The sequence below is a fragment of the Sus scrofa genome, chromosome 14 (genome assembly GCF_054392235.1).
Source record: "Sus scrofa isolate SSC_HxYL_T2T_F1_AM1 chromosome 14, Sscrofa_HxYL_maternal_Yorkshire_Landrace_v2.0, whole genome shotgun sequence".
In the NCBI taxonomy this organism is placed as follows: Eukaryota; Metazoa; Chordata; class Mammalia; order Artiodactyla; family Suidae; genus Sus; species Sus scrofa.
This window is the reverse complement of record NC_139396.1, coordinates 66,471,028-66,490,476: the sequence shown is the minus strand read 5'-3', so window position 1 is coordinate 66,490,476 and position 19,449 is coordinate 66,471,028. Positions and strand designations below refer to the sequence as shown.

At 40.4% G+C, this 19,449-nt stretch overlaps 1 protein-coding gene across 4 annotated transcripts in view; it reads left to right on the top strand.

Annotated features, from left to right (window-relative positions):
* PITPNB (phosphatidylinositol transfer protein beta) overlaps positions 1-19,449 on the top strand; it is a 64,411-nt gene that overhangs the window by 26,384 nt on the left and 18,578 nt on the right. For all 4 annotated transcript variants that reach the window (XM_005657336.4, XM_001927781.6, XM_084993598.1 and 1 more), the window contains one exon: positions 17,031-17,108. In XM_005657336.4, coding sequence (XP_005657393.1) covers positions 17,031-17,108 — 78 coding nt within the window. The remainder of the gene's footprint in view (positions 1-17,030; positions 17,109-19,449) is intronic.

Below are 19,449 nucleotides of genomic sequence, written 5' to 3'. Positions count from 1 at the left end.
ACTTGTCCTGTGCTTTTCCTGTCCTGAATTCTGGCCTCCCTTCTGGGCCTCTTTTCTCTGTCCTGCAGGGTCTTCACCTGTATTGGGATCAGTCTTCCCCTCTGCTGAATTTCAGCTCTTGTTCAATTCATTGATGTGTCTTATTCTCTATGTTTGTAAACCCATTCCCTCTTCACTGAGTGACTACTTGAGAATATTTGTGAAATGAAACTGATAAACTTGAAGGTAATGGAGAAACTAACCTTAGTCAAGAATTTTATACAACCTATTTGATACTACTTCGATAGCACCTGGGTTAGCCTGGTATGAAGAAGCAGGCACTCATATACATTGCCTGTGGGCATGTAAATCACACAACCTCTGTAGCAAAACTGCAGGTGAATATGCCCTTTTGTTTTCTTTTTACAGCCATGCCTCCAGCATATGGAAGTTCCTAGGTTAGGGGTCGAATCAGAGCTGCTACAGCTGCTGGCCTACACCACAGCTACAGCAATGCCAGATCCAAGCTGCGCCTGTGATCTGTGCTGCAGTTTGCAGCAACACCAGATCCTTAATCCACTGAGAATTGAACCCACATCCTTGCAGACACTATGTCAGGTTCTTAACTCCCTGAGCCACAATGGGAACTCCACACTACCCTTTGACCCAGCAAAATTCCACTTCTAGGAATTGATCCCATTCAGTGCAGTGTGCCAAATGTATAAACATAGGATTTTTATAAGGAAACAGTTTGAAGTCTTAAATGTTTCTCTGTCAGTGGGAAACTGATGAACAATTGTGGTTCTCCTTATGGAGTTCAGTGCAGTTCATCAAAAGGAAGTAAGCTCTATTTGTACTGATAGGGAATTCTTTCCAAGAAAATGTGGAGGGAAAAAGATAATATCTATATGCATGTGTTTGGTTGCTTACCTAGAGACAGTCAAGAAAAATGCACAAGAGAATTCCCTGGTGGTGCAGTGGGTTACTAAGGATCTGGTGTTGCCATTGCTGTGGTTGGGATCTTTGCTGTGATGTAGGTTTAATCCCTGGCCTTGGAACTTCTGCATGCTGCAGGTATGGCCAAAAAGAAAGAAAGAAATCTGAATAGGACAGTGGGGGGAGGGAGCTAGATGTCTGGGAATGGTGTAGAGGGGTCAAGGGCTGGCAGAGGTGTGCACAGTGCACTGGGAGCCATCTCACTAGGGTGTTGGTTTTCTATTGCTGCGTGACAATCACTACAGATTTAGTGGCCTTGTTGTTACTTAATCAGGGGAATGACAGCCCATCACCATAGTCTCTTGGTCAGAAGTCTCAGGTTCCACGTGTACTCTGGGAAAGAGACTAGACAAGATTGTGACTCACTGGGGGAGAGGGGTCATCTTAGGATATGTCTGCCATACCAGTGGTCGATTTTTAGTGCTCCAAACTTGCTCTTTGAGGATGAACTGACTCTAGAATTGGGAGCTTGATAGCTGTGAATGGGCCAACAAGATGGATTTCAGTAGGAAGACCTGACGGTGTGGTGATGTAAGTTCAGTCTGGCACTTTAACTCCTGGAGATTTAAGTCTCAGTCTGACTTAAATTCTTGGTTTTCATTTTGTTTTTCTTGAGTGAGCTACTTTTTCTTAAAATGTCTTAAATGTCCTACATATTACTTGCTTTAAACGAAATTAAAACAGTTGGTGAATAATTCTGAGAGGATAAGTAGTCAGGTCTCCCAAATCAGGACAGATATGAACTGGTTGGGAGTTAAGAAACCAGGAAATTGGGAGTTCCTCTTGTGGCTCAGCAGAAAATGAATCTGACTAGTATCCATGAGGACGTGGATTTGACCCCTAGCTTTGCTCAGTGGGTTAAGGATCCAGAGTTGCTGTGAGCTTCGGTGTAGATTGCAAATGTGGCTCAGATCTGGCGTTGTTGTCTGTGGTGGCATAGACCCTCGGCTACAGCTCCAATTCGACCCCTAGCCTGGGAACCTCCATGTGCTGCAGGTGCGGCTCTAAAAAAAAAGAAGAAACAAAAGGAAAAAGAAGGAAAGCAGGAATTTGTATGTGAAGCTTAAATCCTTTGACTCCACCTGGTGGAGGGTTTCTGTCACTGCAAGCAGATTTAATACAAACAGCCCTAAACATTTTAATTCAGAGTAACTGTTGACCATATTTAATGTTTAACTCTCTCTGCTGGGTTGCTGGTGTCAGACAGCTTGTATACTGCTCTCATTGTAGACTTGCTGGGGTTTGGTCATGCTTATATGCTGTGCTTCACCACATATAGGAGGGACGTGATTAGACCTACAGTGTGGCTGAATACTTAACTTGGGCAGACACTTTGACATATTTACATAATCAAAGGGTGACATTGTCAAAATAATTCTAGGAACAAGGAGTTGTAAAAAATCTGTCACTGTGGGAGTTCCCGTCGTGGCGCAGTGGTTAACAAATCCGACTAGGAACCACGAGGTTGTGGGTTCGATCCCTGCCCTTGCTCAGCGGGTTAAAGATCTGGCGTTGCTGTGAGCTGTGGTGTAGGTTGCAGACGCGGCTCAGATCCTGCGTTGCTGTGGCTCTGGTGTAGGCCGGCGGCTACAGCTCCGATTAGACCCCTAGCCTTGGAACCTCCATATGCCACCGGAGCGGCCCAAGAAAAGGCAAAACGACCAAAAAAAATCTGTCACTGTGATGAAGAGTCACGGACTAATTTATTACAGAAATTACATTTAAATTTATGGGTTTGGGAATTCCCATTGTGCCTCCGTCGTAACAACCTGACTAGTATCCATGAGGATGCAAGTTCCATCCCTGGCCTCACTCAGTGGGTTGAGGATCTGGTGTTACTGTGAGCTGTAGAATAGGTTGCAGATGAAGCTCAGGTCCCATGTTGCTGTGGTGTAGGCTGGCAGCTGCAGCCCCCATTCTACTCCTAGCCTGAGAACTTCCATGTGTAGCAAGCCCTAAAACGCAAAAAAAAAATAAAAATAAAAATTTATGGGTTTGGAGTTCCCATTGTGGCTCAGTGGTAATGAACCCAACTGGTATCCATGAGGATATGGTCTGATCCCTGGCCTCTCAGTGGATTAAGTATCTGGCATTGCCAAAAGCTGTGGTATAGGTTGCAGATGAGGCTCAGATCTGGCATTGCAGTGGCTGTGGGGTAGGCCAACAGTTGCAGCTCCCATTTGACTGACCCCTAGCTTGGGAACTTCCATATACTGCAGGTGCGGCTGTAAAAAGACAATCAGTCAATTAATTGATGGGATTTTTTTGAAGACAATCAGTGAATAAATTTGTGGGTTATTTGGTTTCTTCCTTGATGACTTATGTGAAGTCTGCATAGGGTTGCTACTATAGCCACTATTCTCTGTAATTTTCTAGAGGATACATCACTGCCTAATGAAGCAAGCTGAGCAGTCTGGAATTTCTGCATAAATGTCTCCACACAATTTCTTTTGGCTACTGTACAAAACAGAATTCTTGTTTTAGTGGAAAGAGGCATCGGAGTAAAGTATTAAGATGTTCTGTTCTTTAAGAAGAAGACTCCCCTTGCTTATAATTCTAGCAGCCACGAGCACAGTGTGTTCCAGCGAACATATCCCTTAGCCCCCATATCCCCTCAGCCTCCTACCCCTTCCCCATTTCAAATAGAACCCAGATAGCACTCCTGAAAAGCCTTCCTCAGTAAATTGAGTACCTCTTGGGGGCCTGGACTGTACCAGCTCCCAACTTGATGATGGACTTGTTATCTCTGTTTCTAAGACCTGCCTAGCAAGAGGTTCAATGCCTAACATGCAGAAAGCTTATCAGTAAATGTTTGGTGGGTGTTAACACCTCTGGTGTTAAAAAAGAAAGGGCAATGGGGAGACAGTTTGGAAGTATTTATTCAAATACTAAATAAGCAAATCCTACTTTAGTTCCTTCTTAACTAATTCTAGGAAAGACATTCCTTCAATTCTAAAAACTATGTCCTTTCTAAATGAGCAAATGCCTGTCAGATTAAAAAGTGTTTCACTTAGATCGCATTGTAAGGATGAGTCCAGGTATCTAGCATAAAACCCTAGAATATAAGTTTTAAGTTATTTTTAATTTCTAAAGTTGTTGGTACATAACCACAGTAAGAAGTTGAGAATTCTTTAAATGTCCTGATGAAATGCACATGCATATCTTCAACTCATTTCCAGAATATACACAAATGAGTCAGTTGACATCTGCTTCTGCTTTTTTTTAAGGTATAAATTTGAATCTGGCCCCTTTTAATCATCTCCAGCACTTTGTCTAAGTAGCTTTCCATGATTTGTATACAAAAGTCACTTCCCAGGAGAGGAAGACTCTTTAAAGTGTAAGCTGAAGTGTACACACGATTAACATCAGAGAGACCTTCATTTTTGGAAGTAATTTGAAAGAAAATGAGCATGGTTTTTTTAAAAAAAAAAAGAAATCAGTACCACATTTTTAGGTATTTACGTATAACCAGAAAGGATTGTTTTAGACTTGTATAGTATATGCTTCCTCTGAAGTACATGCTAAGGGACTTTATTTTTATAATTTCCAATGTTTTATTTTCTTCCTTTTTTTTTTTTTTTTTTTTTTTTTAGGGCCCCACCTACAGCATACAGAGGTTCCCCAGGCTAGGGATTGAATCTGAGCTACAGCTGCCGGTCTACTACGCCACAGCCACAGCCACAGCCACGCCAGATCCGAGCCGCGTCTGCAACCTACACCACAGCTCACGGCAGTACCGGATCCTTAACCCATGGAGCGAGGCCAGGCATTGAACCCGCAATCTCATGGTTACTAGTCGGATTTGTTTCCAATGCGCCATTACTGGAACTCCTATTTTCTTCTTTTTATAGTTGCACCTGCGGCAGATGGAAGTTCCTGGGCCCAGGGGTCGAATCAGAGCTGCAGCTGGGGCCTGTGCCACAGCCACAGTAGTGCCTGATTCTGAGCCACATCTGTGACCTATGCTACAGCTTGAGGCAATGCCAGATCCTTAACCAACTGATCGAGGCCAGGGATCAAACCCACATCCACCCACAGAGATAATGTTGGGTCCTTAACCTGCCCAGCCACAGCAGGAACTCCTTAACATCTGTTTTTAGATCTCAGTCATGATCAGATATTAATGGCATAATAATATTAAGTAGTTCGGGAGATGTAATATAAAAACGAAGATTGTTCCAAATTGAAATTTAGCAAGTTTAAAGAGAGAATGATTTTTTTCCCTTATTTCATCATCTTGGAGTGCATTAATTAGAGATCAAATGTTTTTTCCCAAATGAGGCATTTCAAAGCCAAGAGTTGCCCAGTTTTGTAACCTTAGTGGTATTTCTGAAGATGGTATTCCTAAAAGAAAGAGACACAAACTAGAAACTCAAATGCCGTATTGTTTCTGAACCACCGAAAGGGTGCAAAGTGTGCTCTGGTTGATAAGGTCCTCCCAGAGACTTTCTCAAAGAGCTTTTATTGTGGGTGACCCAGTAAGCTGTGCTCTGAAAATAAAGCTCAGATTTTATTAATATCTCTTCCTTCTTTTGTCCTTTTTCGTCTCCCTCTGCCCCATTAGTTACTGCCCAGGCCCTCATCCTTACCTGCCCATGATGATAATTGTCATAATTGCCATGTCATATTTACCCCAAGTGCTTTTTCCAGGTCCTTCTCCACATTTGCACATGTTCCCCTTGGGCAGTGGTGGGCAGGGAGTGTCACACACTAGGTTCAGAGCTCTGTCTTTAACCCTGATGTATGCCACAATAGCCAAATCTTCCTCCCTGGTTTGTTGTCACAGCTGCTAGATTCGCTAGATTCTGGACAACTCTGTGCCATCTCCTTCCAGTAGAATACTTCTCCTAAGCAGCTTTTTCAGCAGCATCTACTGGAGCAAAGTGTGGCTCCACTCACTAGTCATGTTTCTTTTCCTGACACCCCAAGGAATGCAGGTAGTCCCAAGTGAGAGACCAGGGCTCTGATAAAATTCACTCTTTTAGCCGTGTCTGGAATCACCTCTGCTCCAGTCCAGTCCACATGTGTTCCCCACCTCGCCAACTTGTTTGCACTCTTTTAGAAAACACCCTGCCATGGCCGAGAGGCTGTTCTGTACATGTATGGATCTCAGATGTGGCTGGATCTGCCCATTGGCCCAGTTCTTTGAACATTTCTTTGGAGGTTACAGGCTTCTGTTTGGGGGCTCTGGTGCCTGCTGGGCATCATGGTGGCTAAATCCTAAGCTTGCCTCTCACCTTTAGCTAGGTCTGGAGCCAAAATGCTTTTCTTTCAGGCAAGGTCTGCCCCTGGGCAGCTTGTTAGAAATGCAGTCTTAGCCTCCTCCTAGGTCACAACCTTGGTTGGGGCTTCCAGGCTGTTTCTATTCAACTCTCCAGGTGATTTCTGCTCTCCTGGGAAGTGCTCTAGTACAGTTGTGATGGTGAAGATTATGGGGGTGATCTGGAATTTTGGAAGCAGAAGGAATCTCAGTTGTAGGCCGTGGTCCAAAACATTCACACCAATCATCATGTTTATTGTAAAGGAGTTTGAGCTCAGGGAAGTCGTGTAACTTTCCTCAAGACACATAACCAATGGAAGGAGAGCCAGGACTCAAAAGCAGGGCTGCTGACTTATTTTTTCCAAAACATCTCACTGTGGTGTTTCCTCCTTTGCATTACATTGATTAAGAGGATTCTTAATTTAAACAAACAAGCAAGTGCCAGCTCTTTGGTCCTGTCTTCCCTAGCTCCTCAGGAAATAGCAGTTTTCATCAGTGGCCTTAGTTACTTCCATCCATAATTGCTGAATTGCAGCATATTTGGAAATTTCATACATGCAGTAGAGTAAAAAGATTGGAAACCTTAAAATGTCTTTTGTGTGAGTGCTTATAGAGAACGCCACTCTTTTATGTTCACCATTTCTTTTATGTTCATTTAGCAAGCATTTATTGGAACTTGCTGTTTGCTCTGTATTTTTACAGATAAAATAGTAGTAATTGTGTCTGTCTAAGAGAGTGCAAGATTCTTAATCACTGAACATACTAAAGTGTTTCTAAGTGACTTGGAGCTCCCTTTGCTGTTTGTGTAGTCTGGTGGTGTTGAGTGCCCTCCACCAAAGAGCTTTTTTCTCAAAACTGACAGACCAGCACTGGGCTCCAGGGTACAAAGGCTGACTGGATGGGAGATTTGGAGTTTAGTACTTTACTAAATGAAGAGCCCCCCAACATTTGATTGCATATCAAAAAACAATAATGGGTTTGTTGGGCTCATCTAAGCCACTTGTAGAAGTGCCATGGTGATGTTGATCTCTAGGAAAACAAATTAGTTTTTAAAGTTTGTGCTTTTTTGCTTATTCTTTCTGGCATTGACCATTTGTTCTTTGGTTATGTCCCATTTGGTGAATATGTTTTGGTGGGCAGAACAATGTCCCATTTTCATTTATAGCAGAAATATACTAAGCTGTACCTCATTTTCTGAAGCTTGGTTGCCTGCGGAAATGAACATTTTAAGACTTGCCTTTTCCATGCATTTAGCTGCTTTCACTTTGAACACCATTCTGTTATGTGAATATTGAATAATCTGGCACTTTATAATTGTTTTAAGCCATGAGTATATATTATTTTAAAGTTATTTTTTTAAACATACTTCTTCCTAAATGTCAGCCTTGGAAAGCTGATGAAACTTAGTTTAATTTATTTAGGCATGTAAGTTTTGGTCACACTTTTAAGCAGTGCTTGTTTCTTGTGCTCTAGGAAGGATTCAAGCATATCTTTTCTTTTGATCAGACATTCTGTGAGACAGTGCCCAGATGTTATACATTTGAGTAGGTAGTCTCGGCAACATATGCTTTATTGCACTGCCTTTAGAAAAAACTTCGTAATTTTAAAGAAATGTAAGGATCATAAAATATGCTTTCTAAATAATCTTTATAAGATTAAATTTTTTTCTCTTTAAAATTAGAAACATGATGAAATCCTGTTGGAAAAAATACTATATCAGGCCATGTGAAGTTGTCGATGTTGTCAGCTATTGAGCTGCAAAAATGACACTTTTTGGGACAACCTACTTCATAATTAACCTTTGGTGGCTGATAACCCTAAATGGTCAGTACTGACCATCGCTCCAGTTCATTCCCTCTCACAGCTTTCAAAAAGATCCACATCTTAGATGTTCCTTTTGTTCCAACTATTCCCTCTTACTTCTAAGAAGGCCTTTCTGCCTCCCAGAGCTGTGGCTACCCCATTCTTCAGCCCTGAAAAGAGCTTTTGTTTACTAGAAGTCTGTGGCTGAGCTCCAGCAAGTGAGAGGAGGGCCTGTGGCTGCCAAGTGCTTGGGGGTCTCCTTGGCGTGAGCAAATAGTCTGCAGAGCACCTCTTCTTCTGCCATTAAAATGAACCTAGACACTTATTTCTATCTTAAAAGGGTGTAACTTACCCCTGGTGTACATGCCAGAACTCCAGAAGCTCTTTATTAAAGTGTGTGCGTAATAAAAGGGTAAGAATTGTGACCTATTCCTAACTTGTAGCAGTAGTCTCCTTGAACTCCAGACAGAACCAAAACAATTCAGATACAGGTTTTGAGGTAGCAGTGGTTTTGCTTTTGGTTAAGAAACTTACACTTGTCAAAGGCTTGTCTCATCTCCCTTTGCTATGCTGTGAAGCAAACCACTGTCAAGATCCTTTTCATAATGAGTTACAGAGGTTTTTTGTTTTTTTTTTTCCATCCTCAAAGAAGATATAAATAAATGTAAGCATGGTTCTTATTAAAAAGAAATGTTAAAATGTTTCCCACTTTATTCTGCTGCCTTACATGCTCAAGTACTTTCTGAACACTTAGAAGATTTGCATCCAGTGTTGAATTTAGAAAATGGCCTATGTATTTGAAGGCATAGTTGGGTGGCAGTGCCCTCTTGTGGGAAAAGAATTCATTGCTTATTTCATGCTTGCTTAAATCTTAGCAAGGACTTTAAAATTTTTCTCAAAAATCTGCATGTATGAGCTTATGTTATACAAAATACTTTTTCCACTAGAAGCTATTATTTATGGTTACTTCTAATCTCTTCTACAATCTCACATTTAAAAAAAAAAATAGGGAGGAGGGTAGAGGTGGTTGAGTGTGAAGTAGAGTTTCAGTTCCTGAGTGGGGAAAAAATTGTCTGGTGAGAGTTAGAATTTTTTTTTTTTTTTTTTTAGCAGCTAATAGCAGATATTTTTAAAGAAATTAGCATTAAACAGCTCCAAATCAAGCTTTTAAAGCATTTTCCTTAGAAAAGCCCTTTTCAGCAGTGTAAGCTCTCTCTAGGCTGAGAGGATCCCTTCAGGTTCTTGTCTCATCATGTGATAAAGTGTAGATCATATCACAGTTTCGCAGTAAAGTGTCATGGTGCTTGGGTGTCCATGAGCAGCATCTGAGTCTTGGCTTTTCTCAGCCACCATGGGCTGCGGGCTTAGCTTCCTCACCCCCAGCGGTAGTGGTGGTACCTTTGTTCCAAGGTTGTGAAGGTTAACTGGGAGAAGGTGTGTTCCTGGCATATAAATAAGTTTTCCAAAAATAGTATTAAGAATGATGCTGCATATCAGATTTTGCTCTTGCTGTTAAAAAAAAATTTTTTTTTTGTTTTTCTTCAATTATTTCCTATTTAGTATTTGTTAAATTGGTGCTAATGGGATTAATGGGGTCCTGGGACTTAGAAGCAGCTGTACCTGAAGCCCAGATCATGAATCAGAAGACATTTTACTGTAGAAGGCTATAACCCTGTGAATTTTCAAAAGGATGTAAACATTTCAGTTTAAGGAATTTGATGGAAAATGTTCTGTGATCTACTTTTATTTAAGGAAATAAATGTATGTTATGTTAAAACTTTCCTAAGCATATTATTCATGTTATAGGCATATGCAGTTTAATTTTAAAATATGTAATATTTAACAATCATCTTTAATAAAACTGACTTGTTAGTATGTTGAAACTTATTGGTGATAAATTTAAAATATCTTTATTTTTTAAATAGCATAATATATAAATATAATAATATAATGTTATATAAATACAATAGTAAATATAATGTAACAGAAACAAATATGTTGTATATTTGTGCCTGAAATGCAGGCTCACCCAAACCAGTAGCCTCTCTACCCCTGGGCTACTCACCAGCCCTGGGCTATCCAAGAGTCCCCTTTCTGGAACCCAGCTGTTTGGTTTCCGTGCAGGGTTGTAGGATATGGAGTCTGTCATGTCAGGCTTGGGTGGTAACTTCTTTTCATTGCTGACATTAGGATTTTTTTTCTTTTTCTATTAATTTATAACTTTCCAAAGGCTTTGGGGGGTGGGGGAGGGTGGTCTGCCTTCGTAAACATGACAGCGTTGGCAGGCTCTGGCTGTGATTCGGATGAAAAAGAATGGAAGAGGCGATTAGTCTAGCTGTGCTCTAGCCCAGCAGTGCTCTAGGCCCTGGCCACCTTTCAGCACAGAGCTCTTTTGACAGCCTCTGCCCCTTCCCTGTCTGCCCTGCTTGCCCACCCCATGTCTCTCTCTGTGCGGGTCTCTGTGACATTAAAAAGATAACAAGAGAGTGCTCTGTTTGGGTGTGTAGGTTTGACTGCATGTCTCAGTTCTCAGGGCAGTTGTTTAAAAATTCAGCTTTTAGGATTCATTGGTGGAAAGCCAGTGAGGATTAATGAGAGGGCTGAATTAGAGAATATTTTTTAATGCAGTTTTGTTCCTCTGAGGTACATTCAGTAACAGAAACTAGGCCAACAAGTTATTGACAATTAGTGGTCCTTTGGGAATCTGCTTTAATGAATAGATAAGAATGATTTGTAATTAGCATAATAATTATATGCAAATGAATGCTTCTGAATTGCTTTAAAACACTTCTGAACTGTTTAAACAGCCCTCCTGAGATCTTGTTACTCTATTAATTTGTGTAGCAAATCTTTTTTTCGTAGATCATGCAAAGATAAACTTCAGTCCAGCCCCTGTCCGAATTATTATGAATTCCAAGGTGGTAGGACCTGAATTAATGAGATTTACTTATACTATATTAATGGTACTCTATGGGAACCTGAAAGGGTGAAGAGTCATGGGGGAGATGTAATTAAAAATAGAAAAGAAAAGAAAGCTGCTTATTTGAAAATAACTGTTAAAATGAGTTTCTTAAACAAGTTAGTAAATGTTATTTCTCTTTACACGTCTGTTACTTGTTATTGCAAAATTTAATGCAACTTTTTTTTCTTAATGTGCTTCACCTTTGGAATCTGGCTTGAGTTTTCTCAGCTCCAGTTTGTTATGCACAAGGATCAGAGGTGATAGGATCTGGGAACTCCATTTTTCTAAGTGCCACAAATACTGAAAAATGCAGGGGAGTGCCAATAAATGATGCCTGTTATTTATCTTATCTTTGTATTTAATTCAGCTTTTCCCCCCATCCTGGTCTTTACTTTTAGAATGTGATTAGAGGAAATGAGGTTTACCAGTAAGTTGAGCAACAATACCAGTGCGTTTTAAACTTAGTGATTATCTTTGAGCTATGTGAATATATACTTAATTAATTAATCATCTTATGCTAAAGGAAAGAATTTTATAGCTGGCTGCAGGATTCTAATCTTTCTCTCAAGTTTTTGTTTACCCTATGGAATTGTTTCTCTTTAGGGGGAAGGCAAGTGTTGAGGAGTTGGATGTGGATTGGGCACCCTTTTCCATTGCTTATGCGTAGCCTCACCTGTGGTAACCCAGGCACGGTCTCTAAGCAGTTTCTGCTCTTTGGAGCTCATCCTGATTTTTCTACAAGCTGTCCAGAAACTCCCCCTGCAGCCTGCCCCCACCTCCTACTCACTTCCCCATTCATAATCATGAGTCCAGTCAGGGCTAAAGGACATTTGGGTTGGCCCAGCACAGATTTTGTACTTGCATTTTGGGGGACAGCCACTATGCTAAAAGATTCATAAAACTAATATTCTTTGTCTTCAAAATGAATCTGGTTTCTTTTGAGAGTTTCTGTTGAGAGCTATAGTGAGTAACAGATGTATACCCAAGAGGTAGCACAACTTTTGTATTCCAGTGACAGAAAACAATTATTTATAAGAATTTAATGAATGTATTCTGTTGTTCCAGCATGGAGACTCCATTTATTTATCGTGTTATATTTTATTTGTTCTCCAAAGGGTGTCTTGACTTTCACTTGCCTCCTTTTTTACTTAAATAAGAGTTTTCAATTAAATAGAGTTGTATTAATACTAATCTGAATCTATCTTATCCTGATACCATTGTGTTTTTCTGTTGTTCAGGCACTAACATTGCTGGGGCAAGCAGTGTCTGGGGACATTACACCTAACTTGATAATGATGGTTTTACTAAGCCCTTATCCTGGCCTGGCCTCTGGGCATTATACAGATAATTAAAATTGGATCATAAAAAATTTTTAAACACAATGCACCTTAGCAATAAGATTTTTCTACTTTTATACATGATTTTAAAACTCATTTTAAAAATACATTTCCTTGGCCTAGTGAATTTGCTTTCTTTTTTCCCAAGGATTACAGAAAGTGCATAGCAAATTCAGCCTTCAGAATACCCAGGAGCTGAAGACTCAAGTAGGCTACAGCTGTCTTCACCCACAGTATTCTAAGAGAACTAATGAGATGAGAAGTCTGCAGCTGGTGGCAAGCACAATAAACCATGAGCCAAGGGCTTCTCTTCATCAGAGCCTCCCCTTTCCCCATGGGATCCCAAAGGAGACAGAATACTAACAAAGCCAGCAGGCTGTCTCATTCCACACTATTGCTCATTTGCAGCTATAATTGGTAGCTGAGGTTGCATTCTGTATGCTGAAACTGTCATACATGAAGGAATATATTTGTTCATTGTGATACGGATATAAATCGGCCAGTTTTCAAATACAGGAAGACCAAACTAGATACCCAACAATAAAATTGTAGCAAAGAAGATACTGTTCAAAAAAAATAAATGTTTGTTAACAGAGATACAAAACTGAGGTTGTCAAAAGCACACCTGATTCCTGTGTTTTATTATCTTGCTACTTAATTCAACTGATTAAACATTTACACATCTAAACTAACATTAAAAAGCACAAAAATTCCTAGGTTTTGACAAGAATGCATTATCCTCATCTGTCAGGGTTAAGGTGCTGTTGTTAATAATTGGGTTGTTACATTTTTCAGTATATCTTTAATGTTTGCTGCTCTATATTCACAGGAAAAAAGCAGAGAGGGAAGACTTAACTTTGGAGATATATGTGTGTATATGTATGTTTGTGTGTATGTGTAGTATTTTATATGCACACACTCAGTGCCTTATAGGAATATCCATTGCAGTAACTCCAATGCTGCTGCTGCTTGGTGTTTTTGAATCAGTTTTGCTTATCAGGCGTTTGTGGACACCCTTCCACCATCCTCCTGTGTGATGTTTAGAGTGAGCCCAGGACAGAGGCCCTAGGCTTGTGTTCAAGTCCTAGGGTGGATGAGCCAAACCACCTCCTTGTTGGACAGTGGTTTCTTCATCTGTGAAATGAAGCATTATCTTGGGTTGTCTTCAAGGTGCCCTTCACCTCAGAAAAGTTTCTCAGTGAACAATTAACGCTGAAGGCTTGGAAATAAACTTACAGAATCAGTATATTAGGTCCAGAGTGTATTCCATGTTCTTCAGTTAATTAATCTATGTCAGATTGAAAACCCCCGAAGTTGTTGCCCTGCTAAGGAGCTGGAGAAGGTTAGGAAGGAGAAAGGAATTGTTCAAAAGTCCATCTAATCCACCCGCTTACATTTTCACATTTACTGGTGCCATAATCATGCTAGGCCTATCTCCTGGGGCGAGTTACCCTCCCCCCCTTAATTAGTTTACCTCTACATGAAAGTAATTTATGCTGATTACAATTTAGACCAAGCTCACTTTCCCCCTTTTCCTGGTCATGCCTTGGTTTATATACCACCCTTATTGTATACCGTCAGCCCTACTGACTGATAACTTGTGTACACTTGGTTTTGTAGATTTGTTTTTTCTTTCAGAGCCTGCAAGTTTAGAATCCTTAGAGTTAGTTCTGCAGTCTCTGTTTCATCAATTTTAAGATCCTCTGCCCCCTGTTTTCCCTCTCATATTTTAATATAGTCAGAGTCAGGTTTGTCTTCCAGTTGAGGCATGTTTTATTGGCTTAGTGTTGTCCTTCTTATTGGTACAGAAATAATGGAGCATCCTATAACTGGCAACCTCTTAGATTCAGGAAACATATTTTATAGCTCATGCCAGATTCCATAATATCTCAGATTGTGTCAAAAAAAAATTTGAGCTTTATGCCCACAGTTTGGTTACACTTAAGTTAGTAAAAAAAAAAAAAAATTTCAGATGGGATGAGCTGTTAAATGTTCATCCCTGGCCAGGCCTCTGGGCATTTACAGATAATTAAAATTTTATCATAAAAATTTTAACACAGTGCACTTTAGCAGTAAGATTTTTCTGCTTTTAAAACATAATGCTAAAACTCATGTTAAAAGTACATTTACATTTCCTTGGCTGGTGTCTGTTGGTTTCAATTCTGACTGTAAGTCTTCTCTCCATTCTTTGTTGGCAGTTAACGTGTACTCCCTGGGGTTTCAGTTACCTTTTGTCTCTTTTTTTGCTCCCAGCTAGGCTGTGACTTTCTAGGAGCCAGAACCAGGTTTTGGCTCTCCTGTCCGTAGACCCCTTGGACCACCTCTGAGCCTTCTTCCCCTTTTTACTGATGGCTGTTCAATAAATAGACCTTGCATCCAGGAGATTATGTCGAAAATGATTATTTGATAGATTGTTAAGTGTTTTCAGTTTGGGGAGAAATTGAGCTTTTCTCTGGGTTTCTAAGCCTCTGACCTAGGAAAAAAATGTGTTATGGAGTAACATGGTTATTTGTTAGCAGGACATCTGATTTCTCACTGTGAATCCAGGTTTGGAGACCACCTGTGCAGTTGATTCTTTTCTCAGCAGTGAAGTGGTTAATTTTTAGGGTGCAGCTCTAAATTGAAATTTAAGAATTCATGTTAGCTGACCGTAATTGAACTTTCTGCTTGTGTGCCAAGACACACCAAGTAACTCCAGTTGTTTGACTCTTTGCAGTGGGCTCATTCCAATTTGTCGTTCCTGGATAAGGCTCACTGACCTGAGGCCTGTGGCTGCGCCCTGTTGCTATTTTAAAGCAGTAAGACCCAGTGTGGCCAGCTAAGTTTGCTGTGTAATGATCTTAATCCTTTGTGGGGCCTTTTTGTAGCTTCTTAGAAGATAACATTTAGACAGGCTTTGAGTTCAAAGTTATATATTTGCTCAACTATCTTCACCTGAACCTCACATTTCTCCTTCACATAATTTATTTATAACTTTCTCTTTAGGAATTATTAGCATGTCACATGCATTTACTGAGTAACTGTTGGGTCTTGATTGGCTGCTTCTTAGCATGCTTTCTTTGATTGGTGAAAGTTTGTATTATGCTTTGGAGTGTGTTCAGTGTTTGCACTGCCCTTATCTCTAAAACAATGATTTTTCATATTGACTTTTCTGGGCATTTTTCTCAAAGTATGTGGTCCCTCCACAAATACTGGAAATGCTTTAAAAATTCTGCTCAAGAAGGAAGGGGCTCTCCCTTTGTAGTAGTTTCAGCTGAGCTCTGTTCACTGTCACTATTACAACTCATTTCTTTTTCTAAATCTGTTGTTAGCGCTTCAAAAGTGATTTTTTAAATTTCTACCTGTAGACTGTGTGTATATATGTGTGTGATGACAGAAAAACTTGTAAAGCACATGGGTTTAAAGGGATTTACTCCTGGAGTTCCTATTGTGGCCCAGCAGGTTAAGGCCCTGGTGTCTCTGTTTGATCCCTGGCCTTGTCCAGTGGGCTAAGGATCCGGTGTTACGGTAAGCTGCGGCATAGGTCACTGATGTGGCTCGGATCTGGTGTTGCTGTAGCTCTAGCATTGGCCCCAGCTGCAGCTCCTATTTGACCCTGGCCCAGGAACTTCTTTATGCCACAGGTGTGGACATTAAAAAAAAAGAGAGAAAGACCTCTTTCATATTTTCCATTCTATCAGGAAGAAGATATAAAGGGAAACAGTTTACACACAAAATATACACACACAAGAACCTTGTATAAGACCTGGATTTTAGGGCAGTTCCCTATGACATAATATAACCGAGTCCCATTATATTGTCATAACCCTTTCCTTGGCAGTGTGGGGTGATGTGAATGTAGCCCTAAGGTCTGTGTACCCATGGCTGTCTATAGACAAGGGCTGGGAGAGGCTGGGCTCCTGAAGCATCCACCACAGGCACAGCTGTGGCAGAGTTCAGGGTGTGCTACAGAATCCGTGGGGTTTTTTTTGTTTGTTTTGGTTTTGGTTTTTTTTTTTTTTTTTTTTTTTGCTTTTTATGGCCACACCCACGATATATGGAAGTTCCTAAGCTAGGGGTTGAATCTGAGCTGTAGCCACTGGCCTACGCCATAGCCACAGCAATGCGGGATCCGAGCCGTGTCTGCAACCTACACCACAGCTCACAGCAATGCCGGATCCTTAACCCACTGAGCGAGGCTAGGGATCATCGAACCTGCATCCTCATGGATGCTAGTCAGATTCATTTCCATTGAGCCACGACGGGAACTCCCAGAATCTGTGCTTTCGATCTGTGGTTCTAGTGATATAGCTGCTCTCCAGTAGGCCCTAGAGACTAGTGTCTTCATCTGTGGATATTGTCAAATCTGATACAGTTCTGCTCATTTCTTGAGTGTGGGTTTTATGTATACCAAAATGCCAAAACTGTTGAAAAGAGCTGGAAGATTTGTTCTTGGTGATAGCTATCCAGCAACCAGTCATGGTGACTGATAGTCAAGACTTTTGTTACCTTTTATTATGTAATGGTTTCACCTTAAGATAAAAGTTTAAAGCAAAAAGAACCAAGCTGAGAGCTTACTGTCCTACATTTACAAAAGCATCGGAAACCCATTCAGTTTCTATCATGTGTTTAGTAGCTGGGAAGGGCTGTTGTGGCAAGGTTAAAGCATTTTCTCTGTTTTCTTCTCTGCCTCTGACTTTGTTTTGCTTTTCAGGACTACAAAGCCGATGAAGACCCAGCATTATTCCAGTCCGTCAAGACCAAGAGAGGCCCTTTGGGACCCAACTGGAAGGTACTGGATCCTGACCTTTCTGACAGGCAGTGTCTTGGCAGCAGAACACTTGACAGGTCCCAAGCCTGGAAGAGCTGGTGACGTTTAAGTGAAAAACAGAAATGGCACAAAAATAGTTGTCTTTGTGATAAGGACTTACAGCCAGCTGCAGTTGGCCAGCAAGTCTATGCTGCATTAACACACAGAGCAGAGCCAGACTGTCACTTTCAGCATAATGCTATTCTGATAACTCTTAAAAGAGACAAGCAGTTCAGTCTTTGGGGATTGTAATGTTCTCTTTTGAGACTTGAAGCAGTACAAAAATCCATGTTAAATGAAGGTTGATAGTTTAAATTTAGTCTTAGTAAAAACTGAACAAGTTCCCCTTCCCTGGACTCATGTTCCTGGCCTTTTAATAGTTCTACTTTGCAAAGAGGGCACCAGAGAACAATTTTGGATGGCAAGTCATTGTTTTCTAATAATAAAGAGCGTATCTTTACTTTATTCATGGATGTAAGAACAGCAATGTTAAGGTAATAATTTTAATTGCTATAGAAATATAATGGGTTTTAAAGACATCCACTAAACTAAATGACAAATCCTTAGAGAAGGCTTAATGTGTTGCTGGCAAGTTATTACAGCTAATTTGACAGGAGAAGAGGAGCAGAAAAACCTAAACATGCCCAGCCAGAGTAGATTTTCCACCAATGGGATTTTACTTGGTAGCCAATCTGTTTATGCTGAAGCCAGTCACAGGTCATCGATAAATGATGTCTAGGTGCTAGTTGTTGCTTGCAGGTAGAGGGTTAATGCAATAGCCCCACAATAACCCAGTGAGTGATTCTCCATGGATGGCTGTTTTGGACTGTCTTGCACATCAATTAAAATGAAGAATGAGTCTGACTTTCTTCTATAAGAAATGATTCATATTTTCTTTTTTCACGTTTGTTCTCTGAGTAGGGTTTGGTTCAAGATCTCCCAGTTTAATGGCCGTGACTAGAGACTTTTAACTTAATACCCAGAAAGTAATATATATCACTTAAAAATTAAGGAATAAATTTAGTATGTACGTTCTAAATTTACTCTAATGCTTTAAAAAAATAATTCCCCACCCTTTTCATGATTCCTAGCTGTGATCTTTAGAATTCACCCTGAGTTAGAAGAGAAGCTCTTCTCTGGATTTAATGCTGATCTTAAAGAAGGGCACCATGCTAGAGTGAACAGGGGGCTGCTTCTAAGGTTGCCATATCTTCAAAAAGGTCTTCTGCCCCCAATAAGTACCAACTCTTAAGCTGAAGATAACTTTTTTTCAGGGAGTAGAGGACCATGAGGTTGAGACTTGGAGGCGGATTAAATATTGAATTTTCTTCCAGGTATCAACTTTTCAAGTATAAACTTGAAAAGGCAGTGCTCATTATGTGATGAGCTATGGCGTTGGGGTGCAAATCTTTCCTTTAGGAACTCCTAACCAGTTTTATAACAGCGAAAGTGATTAGTACTATGACTTCTACTTGATATCCAACTTTTAGGAACTTGGAATATGATTTTTATTTCTTTTTTATGTATGATTTTTACCTTTTTAACCAGCATTGCTTTCTCTTTTATTATCCAGTAGTGGCTACTTAAAATTCTAGAATAGGTTTAGTTTTTAGAAATGTTGTGAATATTTATATTTTAGCAGTTTTTTGCCCCACTTTGTGTGTGTGGGCAAGGGTGGGCAGTGTTAGACAACAGCTTATTTCTCTAGGAGAGTGCTAGCAGATAGTGATACCTCTACCCATTTGCCTGTTGGATTGTTAACTTGAGCCACCTGGTGGTCGATGCAGCTATGCTCATAAGTTGGGTTACTGTTTAACTGAATTTCAGTGAGCTACCATGATCTCAGAAATAACTTGTAATCAGAAATAATTAAACCTCCACTTACTGCTGTGATAGAAAATAAAGAGCATGAAGGATTGACTAGCTGATAATACAGCATATAGCAGACTAGGAACCTATGGACCAACTTGATCTTCTCAGCATCTCTTACAGCTGTTCAGCAGCTCCTGTTTGTGGGGCACCAAAGGTGGTGCTGGGGAAGGATGATAGTGAAGATTGCTGTACTTCTGAAATAAGAGGATGGGGAAGAAATATTTGCTACTTTAAGCAAAAGGGAAGAAGAAATCTTGTTGTGGACCTACTTACCCAAAATTGTATGTAAGAATCCTCTAGGATAAGTGCTGCCTGGTAGTTCCACTGCTGCTCCAAAGGCCCTCCACACCCCTCAGCTGAAACTCACCTTTCCAGTGCAAACTCCAAAGTGTATCCACAGCTAAATGAACACCACATGATCTCTTTGAAGCTTACTTATCCCGCAGTGGTA